Raw genomic sequence first — 18,240 nt, 5'->3', positions numbered from 1 at the left:
GCAACTGAAGTAGGCAAAATGCAAAACTTGTGGTTGCCGCCCAAATCACCCCAGAGCATATGATACAGTGTCAGAAAATGTTTGCATCAGTTTTATAAGTTCATCTGTGTACTTCAGGTATCTGAAATTAAAAAAAGGGATTCTTATATATTTTGATAAAAATGTACTCAAGTATTTCATAACATTAATATTTATTGCTTTATATGAATACTGTATTGAAAGCCCAAGCATTCAGTTTACACACAGAAATTATACAATTATATACCGCTTCACAAAGGCAGTGAACACATTACATTCTACAAAATCTACTTTACAGAAATTTAAAAATTCTAAATATCAAAAGGTACAGCTGAAGAAACAGGTATAAATTTGGCAGCCAGTAATTTAGACAGGGAAATTGCAGCTTGCATGACTTTAAATTATGTGAATTTGAAAATATTGAGTTTAGAATAACCATTGTGCTTTGTGTTGATCTGAAAAATATAACACTGGCTGTCGAAGAAGCATGTTCAAAAATATTTAATTCACTTCAAAATGTCATACAAATTACGGTGGTTTTTATGTACCCCTAAAGCTTCAGTCATTTAGCTCCGGTACATTACTAAAGTAATATATTAATTCTTCCAGTACAGTGGTGTTTCATACCATTGACATCTGTATACTCTAGAATAATTTAGAAAGAAATGTGTAGTATTCACACTGTTCAGAAAAGCAAGCAAAAGGTAAAGGAACCTGCCTGGTTCTTCTGAGATGGTCTCGTGTCAGCTTTATAAGCATTCATTCTATAAAATAGTAAGCTAATGTTTGAACACAATTTCCAAGATAAAGCACATTTTCTCATAAATAATGAAGTCTTTTTCTCAGGCACCTCAGAAGTATACAAAAGAATTTTAGTTTGAACAGATCTCTTGGAATGTGTTTAACCTGGTATTTCAACAGACTTAAGATTTCCAGGGTTTCACGAGGGCCAGATTTTATTTGAATTACTCAGAAGAGAAAGAAACTGTCTTCTGAAAGAGGTGAACTCAATCATTACCAATAGAAAAAGTATCCACTGTATTCATCTCTTATAGAAAAAGAAAAATATAACATTTCCCCCCTTAGAATAATATATATATATGTATATATGACTTAAAGTTCCATAGTACATAGTCAAACAATAAAATCTGGAAACCAACATGAAACCCTATAATTCACATGTTAAAATGTTGAAACTATGACCAAAATATGAAAACTGCTAGAGCTGTCAGAAAGAGACAAGACAAAAAGCTTTCTTGCATATGTATAAACTAAATGTGATAATCTCCAAAAGTTTTCAAAATTATAATTATCTTCCAGTTTAAAATTTTTAACTCTAAATTAAAAAAAAAAAAAATCTATACACAAACCACTGATTTGACCAGACCAAAAAAAGTCAGCGGTAAGCAGGACCCAGAGGAGCTGATATTCACAGTTCTTACATGAACAACTCTTTCAGGATTTATCCCATAAAGTACTTTATTTTACGACCTGCTTCTCTTGTAAAACTAAAGGTCCAACGTTATTACGTAACAGTTTTATACAGCGTAACCCAGAACCGCACGTAAACTACTGCACCTAAATACTTCTCAACAGTCAGTCTTGCTCCATTGGCTCATCTGTGACTTCTGCGGCTTCCATGGATGATTCTGAGAGAACCTCTCCAGTTTTACTGGAATTGGATCCTATTAATTCTTCCGTTTCATGGCAATTGGAACTACTTACAGGGCCTGTATTTTCACTACCTTCAGAATGTAAACCTCTCTCAACTTGAGTCAGATCAGATTCCTCCATTTGATTATTTTCCTCAGAAGTCTCTTCATTCACAGTTAAGGCATCATCAGATTCTTTTTCTTGATTTTTTCTTTCTGGGATCATTTCTCTTGATGTCATAAAAGACTCTAAAAATAAGCAAATGTTGTTGTAGTTAAATTTGATTTTCAAAATACCTCCACAGTTAAGTTTCATGAATTCTGATACTCTACAGTTCAAATCATATCCCTGAAACTCAGCAGCAACTATAGAACGAACACATACAGGTGGGAGAAAAGCCCAACATCAGCATTATAAGGAGTTCCATTATGTTAAATTCTTTCACGCAAAAATGAAGTACAAGAATTTGAGGATCTCCTTACTCCACCCTTTTACAGATGGTCTCTAAATACCTTCTTCTTCCTCTTCATCCTCTTCTTCATCCTCTTCTGTACAGTGCTGCCTGGTACAACTACTTTCTTTGTCTTTATTCTGAGATGAAGATGGAGCTTCTGTTTCTTCTACCATAACTGAAGAAATTTCACTGGAAGATGTTTGACTGGCCATCTCTCTGACGTCACTTTCTTTGTCAAACCTGAGTCTTTTTACCTCATGCCCCTCAGCTTCCACAGTATCTTCATCTGGATGTTTATTTTTTATAGGGCTCACTGAGGAACCTTCTGATTCAGATGTCGAAGAGTCACTGTAAATATTGTTTTAAAGTGTCATTAATGAGACTGTTTCTTCATCATCTACATTCTCATTTTTAAGGTCTAATAATGTTTAACTGTATTTCAGTGTCAAAGTTAAATTATAACATCTGGGCAAAGAAAAACACAAGAGAATAATTTCGAGGACACCTAAACTGTTTAATAAATATTTCCCGCTAGCAACTTGTCAATAAGTTACATGACCTTTCTGTTCAATTCTCCAGTAAGTTAAATGTCCTCCTATAATAAAACTACAAGTCTTCCACAGGGACATACTCTTTTTTTTTTCTTAAATAATTTATTGTGAAATATTTTTAAACTCACAGAAAAAGAACGATCATATCCCCCTAAAGCAGATCCCCTTAATTAGCAACTCACTGCATTTGCTACATCACCCTGTCTCCATCTCTGTTTATTCTTATTGTCATTAGTAATTTTCTGAACCATATGAGAGTAAGCTGTAGATAAGATGCTCATTATTCCTGAGTAAGTCAGAACATAGACACCTTTCTGCATCATCACCAATTTAAGAAATCAGTTCTGATAAGACCCTTTTGTCCAGGCAGACCAATACTCTTTAATTCCTCTCACTCATTCAGTGTTCCTTCCCTTAATGTGATGTACAAAATTTGAGATGGGATATAAATAAAAAGGTTTCCTTTTATGATCTACAATGAGAAATGATTCACAAAATTTCAAATCATTTATAAATCTTCTCTTTTCAAGTAACTTTCAAAAAGAAGAAAAAAATGTATCATGACCACTTTCGTAACACCCTATTATAAATAAAATCTCCCCAAATTAGCAGTTTAAGTCTTTTCTCTGCCCATCGTTAGCATGTGCTAATGCTGCAAAAAGCTGCAGCCCCTTTTAACTGCATTAAAACCTTTTCTACCCCTCAAAACAACAGTAAATTGTAAATAATAAATAATGAGGGCTGAAAAACTATCAATAAATGTTAACTCTTTTGGAAAACATGTTTTCTTTTAAATATAAATCACATACAAACCTGTGATTTTTGTCCTCATTTTGCTTTAAGTTTGACTCTTTGCTGTCTGTGCTCTCAGGTAAGCCATTTGTTGTCATGGGGACTGACAAAGAAACCTTTGGTCGATTAAGTGGCCTGGGTGTTCCAGGTCCATTTATATTAGACCTACGGTAAAATAAATGAACATCATTTTCCCATTTTTGTAAAAAGTCATCCCTCCCAAGGTTTGTTTATATGAACATATCACAGAAACATTTTCTTTAATTTTGACTTTCAGAACCATGGGTTACCAAATTAACTAATTGTGTTTGGTATATCCTAACCCGCCATAAAATTCCCAATTCTTAAAAAGTATATTGAATTTCCTACCCAAAATTAAGAAACTGCAACTCTTTGAATAATAAAAATCAATAATCTCACCTTTCAGTGTAACTTGGTGAATTTCCAGGAAACATAACACCATTCATTCGATTTAAACTATTGGAATTGTTCTTCCTACAAGAAAAAAACACTTTTATGGATAGTTTAATTCTTTAATTTTGATGAGAATCACGGGTCTAAAAGATCTTTTGTAAGATCTGTCACAGAACCAAATGAAAGACTTCTAAGAAAAATAACTATGGGATTAACTTAGTATGTTATTTAACAATATACAGGTACATTCTTCAAGAGTTCTAAAACAAATTCACCGTTATTGGTCTATGAAATCAGATATTTTAACCATTAAACCAGTGTTTCTCAACAGGGGGCAACATCTTCCAACAATCCCCCTTCCCTCACTCCGCATCCCCAGGGGACATACAGCAACATCTGAAGAAATTTTTCATGGGAAGTGGTGGACGCTACTGGCATTCAGTGTGAGCCATGGACAGTGCTAAATCTCCTGCAATCCCAGGACATCCACCCATAATAAAATACCAGTGGTGCCAAGGAGTGTGCCCTAAACTGCTACCTTAATTTACTATGTAAATCTTAGCAACTGGAAATAATTTTCCATCATGAAGAGTGATGTCATCAAGTAGCTATTACAAACCTAAGAATTATGTCCTAGAAATGACCTGTCTCAGAAGGGATACCAGGGTCCAGACAGTACATAAATCCAACAGTGTTAAGACTGCAGTAAATCATGAATCTCTTTAATACAAATCTTTTCTCACTGGAAAAACATATAGGTAATGTTATTGGTAATACTCTACTTTGAGGACTGGATGGTAGTTTCATAAGCATTTACAAATGTTATCATGCTTAATTACATATAAAATAAATGCAACCTATTTTTAAGACTAATACATTAGAAATGATTTAATAATTAGAATATACTAGAAAAAGAAAAATCTCTATACTTACTCTGAAGAAGGATAAACACAGCTAACAACCATCACATTCTGCAATAACAAAAACTGGTGATTAATATGAGGAGAAGTACCACAAAATAAAGTTTAATTATTTGTTTTTAATTTCTCAAAATCTCCCTGGTATTAAGTTTCCATTTTATTACATTTTTACCAATAAAAGAAATGGCTAAAAATAAAAATCTCTAATCAAGCAATGAAAACTGAAACAATAGCGAAAGACCAAACTCTAATATCCCACTAAACTATTTGTTTTTTGCCAGCCTCATTTTTTTTTTTTTTTTACTCTACTCTAGTTACTTTAGAGCCCTCACATTATGTATTACAGGTAATAGAATAGAACCACGGTCTCTTATTTGAGACAGAATCACACCAAGATATTTAGAGTTTGAAGTATTTAGGCCTACTATAACGAACTTCCTTTTAAAGCAGTACCCAATCAAAAGCTTGATGTATAGCATGATATACCTCAAGGAAAGAGACTCAAACCTTTTATATAATATAATCTTCCTGGTAACAATAACTTTATTAATAGTCAATATTCATTGAAAGTTTGCTGAGCCAAAGTAAGTGCTTTTACATTTAATCCTCCTCACAGCCTCATTATAATCCACACTATACAGATGAGGAAACTGAGACTTAGGTTATGTACCTGGTCCATGGTCACACAGCTATGATTACTGTGACACTGCCTCGTTATCCAAAGATTGCCCAAGTGGAATTACTGAAAGTCTCTGAACTGAAAGTATTGTACTGAAGAACCATCTCAGTTTCCTGCCCTTCAGGAATCTTACTAAATTGAAGGTACAGAAGCTCAACAAAACACATTAATCCAGTAAGGCCCTAAGATCTATTATAACTCACTAGGTAATGATTTTGGATTCCTGCTCCAAGGGTAAAATAAACTGAACTTCAGTTAGAACCTTAAAATAACACTAGACTATGTTTTAGGATCAATCACTAAAACCAATGGTTTTAACAAAACCACTGGTCCACAATCTTGGTTCCCATGGGGCTCCTTCATTCATTTTTCACTCCAGACAAGTCTGTCTTGCTTTTCATTCTCTCAGACTGTTTCCTTTGTCCAGAATGCCCTGCCCCTTTAACATCCCCTCACCCACTAAAAACCTAATGCTTCTCTCATTCTTAAACATGATATATATTCTTCTCAATATCTAACTTAAATGCTGTGTATTAGCGATTTTCCAAGTTGTGCACCTCTGAACTCCAGAACTAAAGAAATGAATTCTGTGGGTAAACACGTTTGCAAAACCCTCTATTATTAAAATATCAATTATAGAACTTCTTGGAGCTATTAATATGTTAAGATACACTAAGAATTTCCACGAGACAATAATAAACTGCTTTTCCCAAGCTTAACTGACCTCAAGCATTCCTCCGCCTCCCTCCTATTAAATCTTTCTCTGAAACTTAGGACATAATTTGGAAAACAAATTGGGAAAAACTTCAGGTAGGCTGAGAAACCTATTTCAAGAAAAGGTGCCTGAAACAGAGCCTACTCAAAGTTCTTTTCTGAAATCTATTATGCTACAGTTTAATATAATTCCAATAATAAAATATATACCTTTTCTACTCCTCTGAGAAATTTGTCTGTTCCTGTATAGTTTCTCCTTGGATCTGTGAGCAATTCACATAGTCGCTGAATAGTAAAAGGTATACTGCAAAAGAATATAATTTTATAGTTTGAGGTCATTAATTATCAAGAAAATTAGGAACATTATTACTCCTGCTATTTCAAGCTTTATCTAGTCACCCCTGTGTTAAGCTACAAAAGAAAATGCTACAAATGAAGGGATGAGTCACTTAAAAATAGGCAAGGCAATAAGCACACCTGTCCTCTTATTGAAAAAGAAAACAATGTTCCCTCCCTTGCCTTAAAAAGCAATAAAAAAGAACATTCAAAATTAACAGAAAGCTTCAAAACTGAGAAAAAATTTTAACATTCTTAATTCTGACAATTCAATTTTAAGTTTATAAGAGAGGCAACACAAATAATAATCAAGAGTTTATTTAAATACAGAAACTTTCTCACGTATTCTTTTGCACACAAAGATTTTTTTAGTGTTCAAATAAAACTACAAATGTTTTGTTATCAGACAGAATAAGACAAGTGATTCCAATGAAAAAGTATTATAAATATAGTTATGCTCCATAATTAAAATTTTATGTACAACCTACGTGTTTCATCAAACTTAAAATACATACAAATACACTCAATATTTTGGTAGGTACCTTATTGTTTACCAAATACTTCAACCACAATCAAATTTTCACTTGATCACAGAAAATACAAAACTGAAACATAAATTGGACCTAAAATCATGTTATAAACAGCAGTGTTTATCTCACACACTATTAGCATTCCTGAGAGTTACAATATGAACAGCAAACATGTGAGCAGAGAGATGACAAGTGCAGCTAAAAAGTGTAAACGTAAACTTTAGACTTCAGTTATTTGCCACACAAATCTATTTATTCTCCTTATAAAGACAATTACAAAGCCTCAGATTAACAGAGTCATTATTCACAAAGTTATTTCTAAACGTTTACAGGCAGATCGACACAAAATTCTCTCCCCCCCCACAAAGTAAGGCCACTAGTGATTAATAATGCAGGACTCAAAAACCCAGTCTCTCTAACTTCAAATCCCATGTTCTCCCTTCCACTACACCGCACATACGTAAAATCGTAAATGTTTATTTTCTAGTTGGACAAACGATGTTTAGTTCTCGTATTCTTAGCACCAACACTATTCTTATGTTCTTTTAAAAATTCAATATACGACCTATGACAAATTTTGAAAAGGTATAAAATAAATATTATTCATATGAAAACAAATATTTTAGTTATGCGACAGACCAAGTATCAATCTTCTCTCAAGTCGTATATCAAAGCCTAAAAGTCAGAAAACTATCATTCTGCCAAAAGATTGAGCACTAAGAGGCGAAACATGTGTCTCATTATCACAAATATTCAGAAGCAACCAGAAATACAGAACAACTTCTGATATTAATCAAGACTGCTATAGGAAAGTTCTTTGGTTTCTGAGAAAGAGTAATGTTTTTTCCTTCTTAAAATTCATAGTAAAGTACTCTGTCAAAACTAATTATCTTTGTTTTTCCAAACTGTCTTTTTTCATATTTGACTGAAAGCTTCTTAATGGCAGGATATCTTCACATACAAGATAGTCAATATATAATTTATTTATATACATATATATCTGAAATGCAGTACCATCATGGATTTCAAAATATTACTGGTATACCTGTACCTTAGCCCCTCTTTGAGTTCACTACCTTCCAAATCCTAAACACACACACACTTCCAAATGCTATTCCCTCATTAATGACCTCAGAGTGATACTAAAATTAAAAAGGAGTTTTTACACATTTTTCAAAAATTAGCAAAATAGCACCCAGTGTTAAGAACATTCGAATACTATTTAACCAGCAAATACTTAAACAGACATTGTCTAGTTAGGTCTATTCCTCCAACTAAATTTCTTTCACACACTGATACTAGTACTTTCTCTTAAAATTAACTTTAAAAGATGTGTATCTTCCAACTCCCTGCTTAACAATGTTTTTACACTAAATGTTTTGGCTAATTTTCTCTAGGAAGGTAGGTAAAATGTTAGTCAATTATTAACACTGTATGCGTGGGTGAATATTAATACTGCTTTATGAGGAAAAATGTATTATGTTTGCATAACCATGTCAGCCTATGACAAAATGAGTTTATTCTTAGACACTTTCAGAAGCTTTTAAAGTCATTTTACCAAGTGTCCAATAGATGGCACTAAAATGTTATACAACTCTCCCTCAAGTGAACAGGCTTAAAATACAAACATTACTTGCAAATCAAAGTATCCACTGGAAACAATATTATAATTCTGACAACTGCATTGAAGATCTCTTCATAAAGTTTGTACTTTTTAACCTTTTAAGTAAACATGAGAGCCTACTATGAAGCAGAAATATTCATATTTACTCGATAGCAGACCCGACAGACACGTAATAATTACAATTAAAAACAACCCAATTACAACAAGAAATGCTAATACAATTGTGTATACAGTGCTACGGAGACAGAATAAACTGTATGCCAGGGAATCGAGGATAAATGTGGGAACACTTAATTTAAGGTGGGTCTTTAAAAGGAGGTATAAGAATAAACCATATAAATCCCAAATGAACGCCTGGTACAACTATATGAAAGTTCTGCTTTCTGTTACTCTTCATTACACATAAGCACACAAGATATTTTATTCTAACTCTGGAGAATATTAACGCGTTACCCAATAAATATCACTAGCTAAATTAAGACACATGCTAAGAAGGAAAAAAAAGCAAAAATGCATGCTGCTAACTCTCAACGAAAAGCATGAACCAGAATCCCGAAAACGGGAGAACGCGGGAGGATGTTCATTAGCAAAGATGCATTGTAATTTAGTAGAAAAATATTTTGGGTTATTTAAAATAAAATGCAGTCAGTTTACTCTGCAAGATGTCACCAATATATTACCTTATTTACCCACATCATAAGATGAAAACTAAGATTATATAAGGAACTGAAAGAAAAAAACTTTTAAAAAGGATATGACTAGCTTGCATTTTATTAAGCAAACCAAAAAAACCTATGTCTACAATATCTAATAAAACTTAAAAAAAACATTAAGTATTTCAAATTGTATTACTCAGAAATGGTACAGAACGCTATCAACCAGTCCACTTTAATGCACAAATTACGTATAAGGCAGTGTGGCTTAAAAAAAAAATACTGGCTAGCCCACTGGGACACCTTGCCCGAGTCGAATTTACCTCTTTAAAGCCTTCATGTCCTTTTCTGGAAAAGAGAGATTCTGAAAGTGCACTTCTCGTGTGATTATCATGAGCACTGAATACGACATCATGCATATAAATCACTTAAGGCCTGAAATATTTTAAAGTGTTCAATAAATCTTAGTTCCTATCATCATCCTGATTCCATCTGACCTTTAATGTAGATTGTGAGAAGGCACAAACCCTCCAAAGACCAACTACAGTGAAACAAAGCAAAAAATGTTTTTAAAAATATTCTTTTTAGGACTTCCCTGGTGGCACAGTGGTTAAGAATCTGCCTGCCAGTGCAGGGGACACGGGTTCAAGCTCTGGTCCGGGAAGATCCCACGTGCCGCAGAGCAACTAAGCCCGTGCACCACAACTACTGAGCCCGCACTCTAGAGTCCGCAAGCCACAACTACTGAGCCCTCGCGCCACAACTACCGAAGCCCGCACGCCTAGAGCCCATGCTCTGCAACAAGAGAAGCCACCTCAATGAGAAGCTCGCACACCACAACGAAGAGTAGCCCCCGCTCACCACAACTAGAGAAAGCCCGCATGCAGCAACGAAGACCCAATGCAGCCAAAATTAAATAAATAATTTTTTTAAAATTATTTTTCATTCCAAAGAAAGTAACTAACCCTGATGAAATAGGATCACACATTTTACATTACTTATATACCTGAATTTGACTGCAATCTGTCCCCATCTACTGACTTAAAAAAAAAAAAGACCAAGTCTTGTATATCTAAAACCTATGGGGTATTCAAATACCAAGAAAGCTGCTGAACATCAGAGAAAGACATCTAAGCACAAATTAGAAATTTTAAACACTAACACTAAGCCCTAAAGATAGAATCTTCTACCCTGTATTTTAACTTGAGAAAGACTCTAAGTAACTAAAATTTATGTTTTGTTTTTAATTTATCTTCGTCTTTTTAAAGGTTTGATCATCAAGATGTGCCAATATTCTGGATATATACCAAGATATTAAGAAGGCATCCAGAAAAAAAGAAATGCACATTTCATTCAGAGTCTAAGATTTTAAAAATCAGATAACCTATATCTTGCCTTTATGTTATTATATAAGCAACGTTCCTCATAAAAAAAGATAAAGGAGTATAAAACACAGAAGCCATTAAAGTAAAAGGCTAAAGAGATAACCACAAAACCAGACATCCTATTTAAAAACTGCTAAAACAACCAATCACTTTTTTTTTATGCATAAAGATGTGATTTTTACCACATCTTTATTTTCTATTAATGACCACATTTATACTGTGTCTTAGTTAACAGAATTACTCGTTTGACCTGAACTATTGAAGTAGAAATTAACTTATATATCTCTTAGATATCAAAGGTTAAATGGGTTAAGTTTTGTTTACTCTTAAGTCCTACAGAAGTCAGAAATCACCACTGGAATCTTGTGATATTATCTGACCTAAAACAATATGCTCTTTCTGGATCAGGCTTTATTTAACATCTGTATCAATATACACAACATAAATATTCATACGCATAAATTTTACAACTCAAATCAAATGTTAGTAATTGAGATTTACTGAAAACAGCACTGTAAAATGGCAAGTATAGAAAATTAAGAAAATGAAGAATTAGCCTCTTACAATAATGGTAAATAACCGTAAACTAGTATCTATACCATTCCCCATTCCAAAACAAATCTATAGCAATTGTCAACACTTTTAATCAAGTTAACCATCTTCTACAGTGCCTGAATTACTTTACTTGCCTCAAATAAAAATGTTAAGAAAAATTAATTAGGTTTCTGCTATTTCCTCTCTTTTTTTTAATACAGCAGGTTTATTTCCTCTCTTTCAATTATAAAATTTTATTATAGAGAGCATCACATCAAACCCTATTACCACCAGACAAGGCAAGGCAGGAAGGAGAATAAGGAGGGAAGGGTACTAAATAATTCCGATTCTCAACTAGTTATGCTAAGAAAGGGAGTAAAGAAAAAGAAATAAACAAATTTCAGCTAAAGGATTCAATATGCTCAACAAATACTGGCACAAATAACTAATAAAAAATGCAATAACTCTATTTTTCTCAACAGAGGAGCAGAAATTCCAGCAAGCAATAAAATAGGTAAAAGGAGTAAAGGAACAAAGTAACAAAAGGCTGGAACCCATTCCATCCCTGAATAATCTGAGCTAACTGTAAAGCAAACAATACAAAATCAAAAAAGGAGTAAATGTTTTATATCTACAATCCAGATTTTAAAGTATTAAAAACCTTGTATATGAACCTTTAAAAAAAAAAAAGTATGACGAGGCAAACTCTCAGGTGCAGAAACTTACAAGATATCTGCACTTGTGCACACATGCATATAAAACAATCACGTGAAAGTTTTCAGGAGTAAGCAAAATCTAGTTAATTATGTACATTAAAATAACTTTAGAAGACGCACACGTAGAGAATGGACTTGAGGACACGGGGAGGGGGAAGGATAAGCTGGGACGAAGTGAGACGGTGGCATGGACATATATACACTACCAAATGTAAAACAGATAGCTAGTGGGAAGCAGCCACATAGCACAGGGAGATCAGCTCGGTGCTTTGTGACCACCTAGAGGGGTAGGATGGGGAGGGTGGGAGGGAGACGAAAGAGGGAGGAGATATGGGGATATATGTGTATGTATAGCTGATTCACTTTGTTATAAAGCAGAAACTAACGCACCATTGTAAAGCAATTGTACTCCAATAAAGATGTTAAAAAAATTTTTTTAAAATAACTTTAGAGAAGAAATTCTATAGTCAGACTATAATCATGCCAAAAGATATGCCCTGGATGCCTTAGAGATGATGTAACAAAGATTTTTAGGTATCAAGTAGTTGTGCAGTGTGCCTAGAACCCCTCATAAATACACAGCCATGCCGTTTTAGGCAACTACCCACAATAAGTGAAACTTACTGCTTATTTTAGAGAGGGCTTATGTCTAACAGACTGTCAAAGGTGGAGGAAGACTTAAGTAATTAATTTATATTCATTATTGTTCCATTTCAATAATTAGGATTTAAAATAATCTTTTTAAAACTACTAGGAATGTAAGTTATTCTCTCTACCTCTCGAAATCTCTCTCTGTGTACCATTATAGGAATGAACTACTAGCTACAAGCAATTTCTAAATTATATTCATGGCGTCTAAGACAGGAAGAGAATTTTCATAAATGGCCTCAGTTTGAGTAAGCCTACATATACTCTTGTTCATTATAAACCCACATAGAGGGCATAAAACGGCAACTGTCTTTTAACCGACCATTCATTGAAGTTTCTAATTTCGTTAATTTTTAATTTTTGGTGTTTCTCACCTAAGAAACTGTAACTTCAGTTCTGGAGAGTAGCTATAATCCATCTTCCCCTATAAAATTTTAAAGTTCAAAAGTAACTTTAAAAGGACAAGAATATATGACTAAAAAAATTTTTTAAAGAACTTTAAGCATTCAACTATGTAATTCTATCTACCCTGCCCCATTAAACAAAATACAGATATAGAAACATGCTTTTATTCCTTTCACTCACTCATTCAACACCTGTTTGTTTGAAAACCTACTATGTTCAGGCATTCACTGTGCTAGGCCTTATATGGAAAAAGATAGTCCCCCCTGGTGTCCAGAATCTGACAGTTCAGGAAGTCAAGTAAACAAGTGAATGGACAATTTCCGCTTTAAAGAGGGAATATTTATATACTGACAATACTAATTTTAGAAAACAGATAATCTTTTCATGCCAATATATGTATTTTAAGATATACGCACCATGCGGCACATGGGATCTTAGTTCCCTGACCAGGGATCGAACCTGTGCCCCCTGCAGTGGGAGCATGGAGTCTTAACCACTGGACCGCCAGGGAAGTCCCCATGCCAAAATATTTTGAAGCATTTAACACAGAGCTTTCACTAATTAAAAGCAAAAAACAAAAACAACAAAATGAAGTTACCAATAAGAAAATCACCAAAAGATTTAAAAAAACAAAAAAAACAGATATGAAACCACAATTCATAAAAGAGTCATTAAGGACATGGATGTTCAATTTCACTTGCAATCAGAGAGACACAAATTCACGTACATACCCACAAAAATACTGAAGAAATAAACTATGTGCATTTATATAAACATAGAAGCATAAATGAAAACATTTTGAGGTCAATTTGGCAATATTAATAAAAATTTTAAGTGTGCATACACCATGACCTAGCAACTCCTTTTCTACAAATTAAAAAAAAAGCAACACCATCTACACATATATTCAACATATGATATTCATCAACACAAAAACGTATTTACAAGGAGGCTCACTTCAAGCACTACCTGTAACAGCCAAAAAATAAATGCCCATCACCAGTGGGAACAGAGAAAATGAACTGTATACATATAATCTGTTCACATAACAGAAAATAATGAGGCTATTTCAAATAAACAGACAAACAGAAGACACAGCGGTAAATGTACTGATATAAAGAAGATTTCAAAGCTCTTCTAAAAGTAAAATACAACTAGCATATAACATGTTCCTATTTTCTTTATATATTCCTAGGACAACTGGGGATCTTTTCAAAACTATGAACATACTTATGTTTTTTATAATTTAAAAGATGATCTATTAGAAATAGCAGGAGAGGTATACTGGCAAGGACATACTCTCAAACTAGCTAAAAAAGAACAAAATGCTACTTCTACCCACCACTCTTAGCTAAAATTTTTTTAAAAGCAACAGCTTATCTATGTCTATTCAAACACAAAAGTAAATTTGAAAAATATTACAGACATGTTTTTATGTACCATGTACCAATATATTATGATACAGACAAAAATGGCTGAAATGAAAAATATTAATGTATCACTGATTAACACTTGGACCCTGAACTTCCCTGGTGGTCCAGTGGTTAAGACTCCACACTTCCACTGCAGGGGGCACAGGTTCAATCCCTAGTCAGGGAAGTTCCACATGCCACATGGTGTGGCCAAAAAGTAAAATTAAAAAAAAAGACTTGGATTCTGCCTGATTAAGAAAAATAATTTGGGGCTTCCTGGTGGCGCAGTGGTTGAGAGTCTGCCTGCCAATGCAGGGGACACGGGTTCGAGCCCTGGTCTGGGAGGATCCCACATGCCGCGGAGCAACTAGGCCCGTGAGCCATAATTACTGAGCCTGTGCGTCTGGAGCCTGTGCTCCGCAACAAGAGAGGCCGCGACAGTGAGAGGCCCGTGCACCGCGATGAAGAGTGGCCCCCGCTCGCCGCAACTAGAGAAAGCCCTCGCACAGAAACGAAGACCCAACACAGCCAAAAAGGAAAAAAAAATAAAAAATCAGGCACTTATAAAAAAAAAATTGTTTAAAAAAAATTTTAAAAAAAAGAAAAATAATTCGTAAACTGCCTTTCTGAAAAATCAGAGAAAAAAACATAAATTCAAAGTATTTATGGTTCAAAGATGAAAAATATTTTAAAAGTAATTATGTTTATGTATGCTTAGGCATTTAATGACTGTTCAAGTCATTTTCAGAGGTAGGTCGACTACCTATTTAGCAAATTAAAACATTATACAAATATTTAGATTAATTTAATACCTACATATCTGTTTCATCCAATTTAATTTGAAAGAATTGAAAATGGTATTACTAAATTCAGAATCACAAGTACCTTCACACCCACAAAGCAGTGGTATAATTTAACCTGTTTCACCATAACTCGTAATTTTAAATGAGAGCCATAACTTATTGAAGTAAAAGATGAGTTACCATAATGTCTAAGTACTATCTGTCTAACTACCTCTGCACTATTTATAAACATCCCCAAGAAATATTCTTAACCACATTCAATTCAATAGTAAATCTTACGTATGCTTCTAATACATAGCATGTCTTCATCTTGGCATGTGCTTTAAAAAAAAAAAATTAGTATTGATAAGTAAACATATGCATACAGTTAAAATAATTTTCAACAGTACAATAGGGTACACAGTGAAAATAAAGTTTCCCTCCAATCCCAAGCCCCCAAGAGCAGCTCAATGATAAAGCTTTAATTTCTCCCAAAAGAAAAGTATTTTAGGAACATACTTAAAACCAAAGCTTAAGAATTTGTTATTTTAAGCCAAACTGTTAAGCAGGAGAACATAACATGTAATAAAGGGTTAGGTGAATTACACTATCTTGTTGCAAATCCCATGTGATTAAGTAACTGAAGAAAAAAATGAGACCATTTATGCTACCTAAAAATACTCACAAATGAAATGTGATCAAATAAAAACTGCCCCTAAATATGAATTCATGGTTAACATACCCACAATTCATTAAATTAGGTATTGTCACTCCACACTCCAAATTGTTAATGCCAATTTAAATACTGAACAATTCGTGCTTCCCTGGTGGCGCAGTGGCTGAGAATCCACCTGCCAGTGCGGGGGACACGGGTTCGAGCCCTGGTCCGGGAGGATCCCGCATGCCGCGGAGCAGCTGAGCCCGTGCGCAACAACTGAGCCTGCGCTCTGGAGCCTGCAAGCCACAGCTGCTGGGCCTGCGTGCCTGGAGCCTGTGCTCCGCAGCGGGAGAGGCCACCACGGTGCGCCCCCCCCACGCTCCACGGCAGGCAGGTGGCCCCTGCTCGCTGCAGCTGGATTTGGGGGGTGCCGCGCACAGCGGCAGGGACCCAACGCAGCCAAAAATAAAAATTAATTAATTAATTAAATACTGAACAATTCAACTTAACAAATACTTCTTCCCTTCAATAAAGGGAACCCTAAAAATATAAAGTCCTGAAAAGAAAGTATTTAAAATAACACAGAGTATGACACACAATTTAAAAGGTCAGCTTCATTTTAGTGGAGAGTAACTTTTCAGTACAATGTTTTACCAAGGGCTAAAAATGGTTACTTACTGGAGGGAAAAGAGGGACTCTAAAAAAATGTTTTAAAATAAAAAGTCACTAAGTAGAATCTTTTCATAAATTGTTACTTTTCATTTTAAAAGAAATGTTACTTATTTGAGTGATAGAAAGGTTCTAGACAAAGTATAAAGATTTATAATATCAAATATAAAACAGAAAGAAAAAATTTTAAAATATTTGATTAATGTTTCCACTGTCATACACATTTAAAGTCTAAATGCCACTGACCCACATAAAGGTGGTTCAAGTTTTTTTTTTTTTTTAAAAGCTGTCAATATTTTAAATACTTGTAAGCTGGAAATCAATAACTACTATATAGATCACAAGACATAGAACTTGTTCTAATGGATAATCAGTTATCAAACAACCAGACACATCAAAACTTAAGAGAAAAATCTAATGTTCTCCTAAAAATTAAACCTTTAAAGTAGAATTAAATGCATACCCATTAAATCCAGTGACAATTTTCAGTATCCTTTCCTTCATTTCATCAAAGGGAATATATTCGACATTAGGGTTGGGAGGACCTCTTGGTTCAGGAGCTGAAGTTCTGAAATCATCCATCACTTTCTCCAGTTTGAAAATAAAATAGCCTTTAAACTGGGACCACTGAATCCTATAAGCAAAAAATTAAAAAAATATATAATACCACGTAGGGTCACAATTCTTGAACAAAAAGCACAAATACAGAATTTACCATGACACTAATGCTGACAAAATTAAGATCTGGAAAAGTAGTCGTGAAAATGTCTTCGTTCAGTAGCCTGCACCACGCCTGATCAATCTGACTCACAAGGTCCAACTTGGTTCCATCCAATTCTCCCAAACTCCTGACCCAAACAAAACCTAAATCAGATTAAAATCTTTAAAATTAACTACTTCTGGCTGAAAGCTTATTGTCTCAGTCCCCCTCTCCACATTTTTAAAACATTATCTTGTTCTGACTCTATCTATCCCTCATAACAAACCTAACCCAGGAGGCGTTACTGTCCCCATTTAAAAGAGGCTATTGGAAATTGGCCCAACCTTACATTTATAATTTTAAGTGGACAAATGAGAATGACTCCATACCCTAAGCTCTTAACATCCAAGGTATAGTGCTTATATAGACTAGTAAATGTTTCTTGTTTTTTATCTCTTAAATAGCAAAATAAACTTCAATTTCTCCTTTTTCTTTTGCTTTTAACTAAAATTTTTAGTATTTTGTCATTTAAAAGGTATATATCATAGGTTCTATCCAAGATGTAGCCTGCAAAGTAAAAAAATACATAATATCCTTGTGTAATTTTCACATCTGTTCATGAACTTTTAATATAGACATCTTTTTACCCCCTCTCCCTCACATTTTACCACTAATATAAGGATATTTTGTGACACCTGCCTAAATAGCCTAAAGTCTAGGAGATGCAAGAGTCAGGAAGGCCAACCATTCCTCCAAACACTATAACCATTACTGGCAGCAGATAGATCTCTTACACAGGAGATGACTTAAGCAAGATAAGACTGCTAGTCTGCAATCACTCTTCCATCCCATCCAGCAACCCTACAAATAAGGCGGCAGTTCTCAAAGTGAGGCCCAAGAGGTCAAAGCTATTTTCATAAGAATAGAGTTGACTTTTTCAATGACAGTAGGTGCAAAAGCAGCAGTGGATAAAATGGACAACACTTAAGCACA

At 34.2% G+C, this 18,240-nt stretch overlaps 1 protein-coding gene across 1 annotated transcript in view; it reads right to left on the bottom strand.

Moving 5' to 3' along the window:
- Positions 1 to 504: 504 nt before the first annotated feature.
- PPP4R2 (protein phosphatase 4 regulatory subunit 2) overlaps positions 505 to 18,240 on the bottom strand; it is a 55,100-nt gene continuing 37,364 nt past the window's right edge. Inside the window, exons 3-9 of the mRNA XM_059940194.1 lie at positions 17,011 to 17,181; positions 6,406 to 6,499; positions 4,816 to 4,853; positions 3,889 to 3,963; positions 3,490 to 3,633; positions 2,184 to 2,473; positions 505 to 1,919 (exon numbers count right to left, since the gene is read on the bottom strand). Coding sequence (XP_059796177.1) covers positions 1,615 to 1,919; positions 2,184 to 2,473; positions 3,490 to 3,633; positions 3,889 to 3,963; positions 4,816 to 4,853; positions 6,406 to 6,499; positions 17,011 to 17,181 — 1,117 coding nt within the window. The 3' untranslated portion in view covers positions 505 to 1,614. The remainder of the gene's footprint in view (positions 1,920 to 2,183; positions 2,474 to 3,489; positions 3,634 to 3,888; positions 3,964 to 4,815; positions 4,854 to 6,405; positions 6,500 to 17,010; positions 17,182 to 18,240) is intronic.

Source organism: Balaenoptera ricei, chromosome 11 (genome assembly GCF_028023285.1).
Source record: "Balaenoptera ricei isolate mBalRic1 chromosome 11, mBalRic1.hap2, whole genome shotgun sequence".
Lineage (NCBI taxonomy): Eukaryota > Metazoa > Chordata > Mammalia > Artiodactyla > Balaenopteridae > Balaenoptera > Balaenoptera ricei.
The sequence above is the reverse complement of the archived record's forward strand: the minus strand, read 5'-3'. Positions and strand labels throughout refer to the sequence as shown.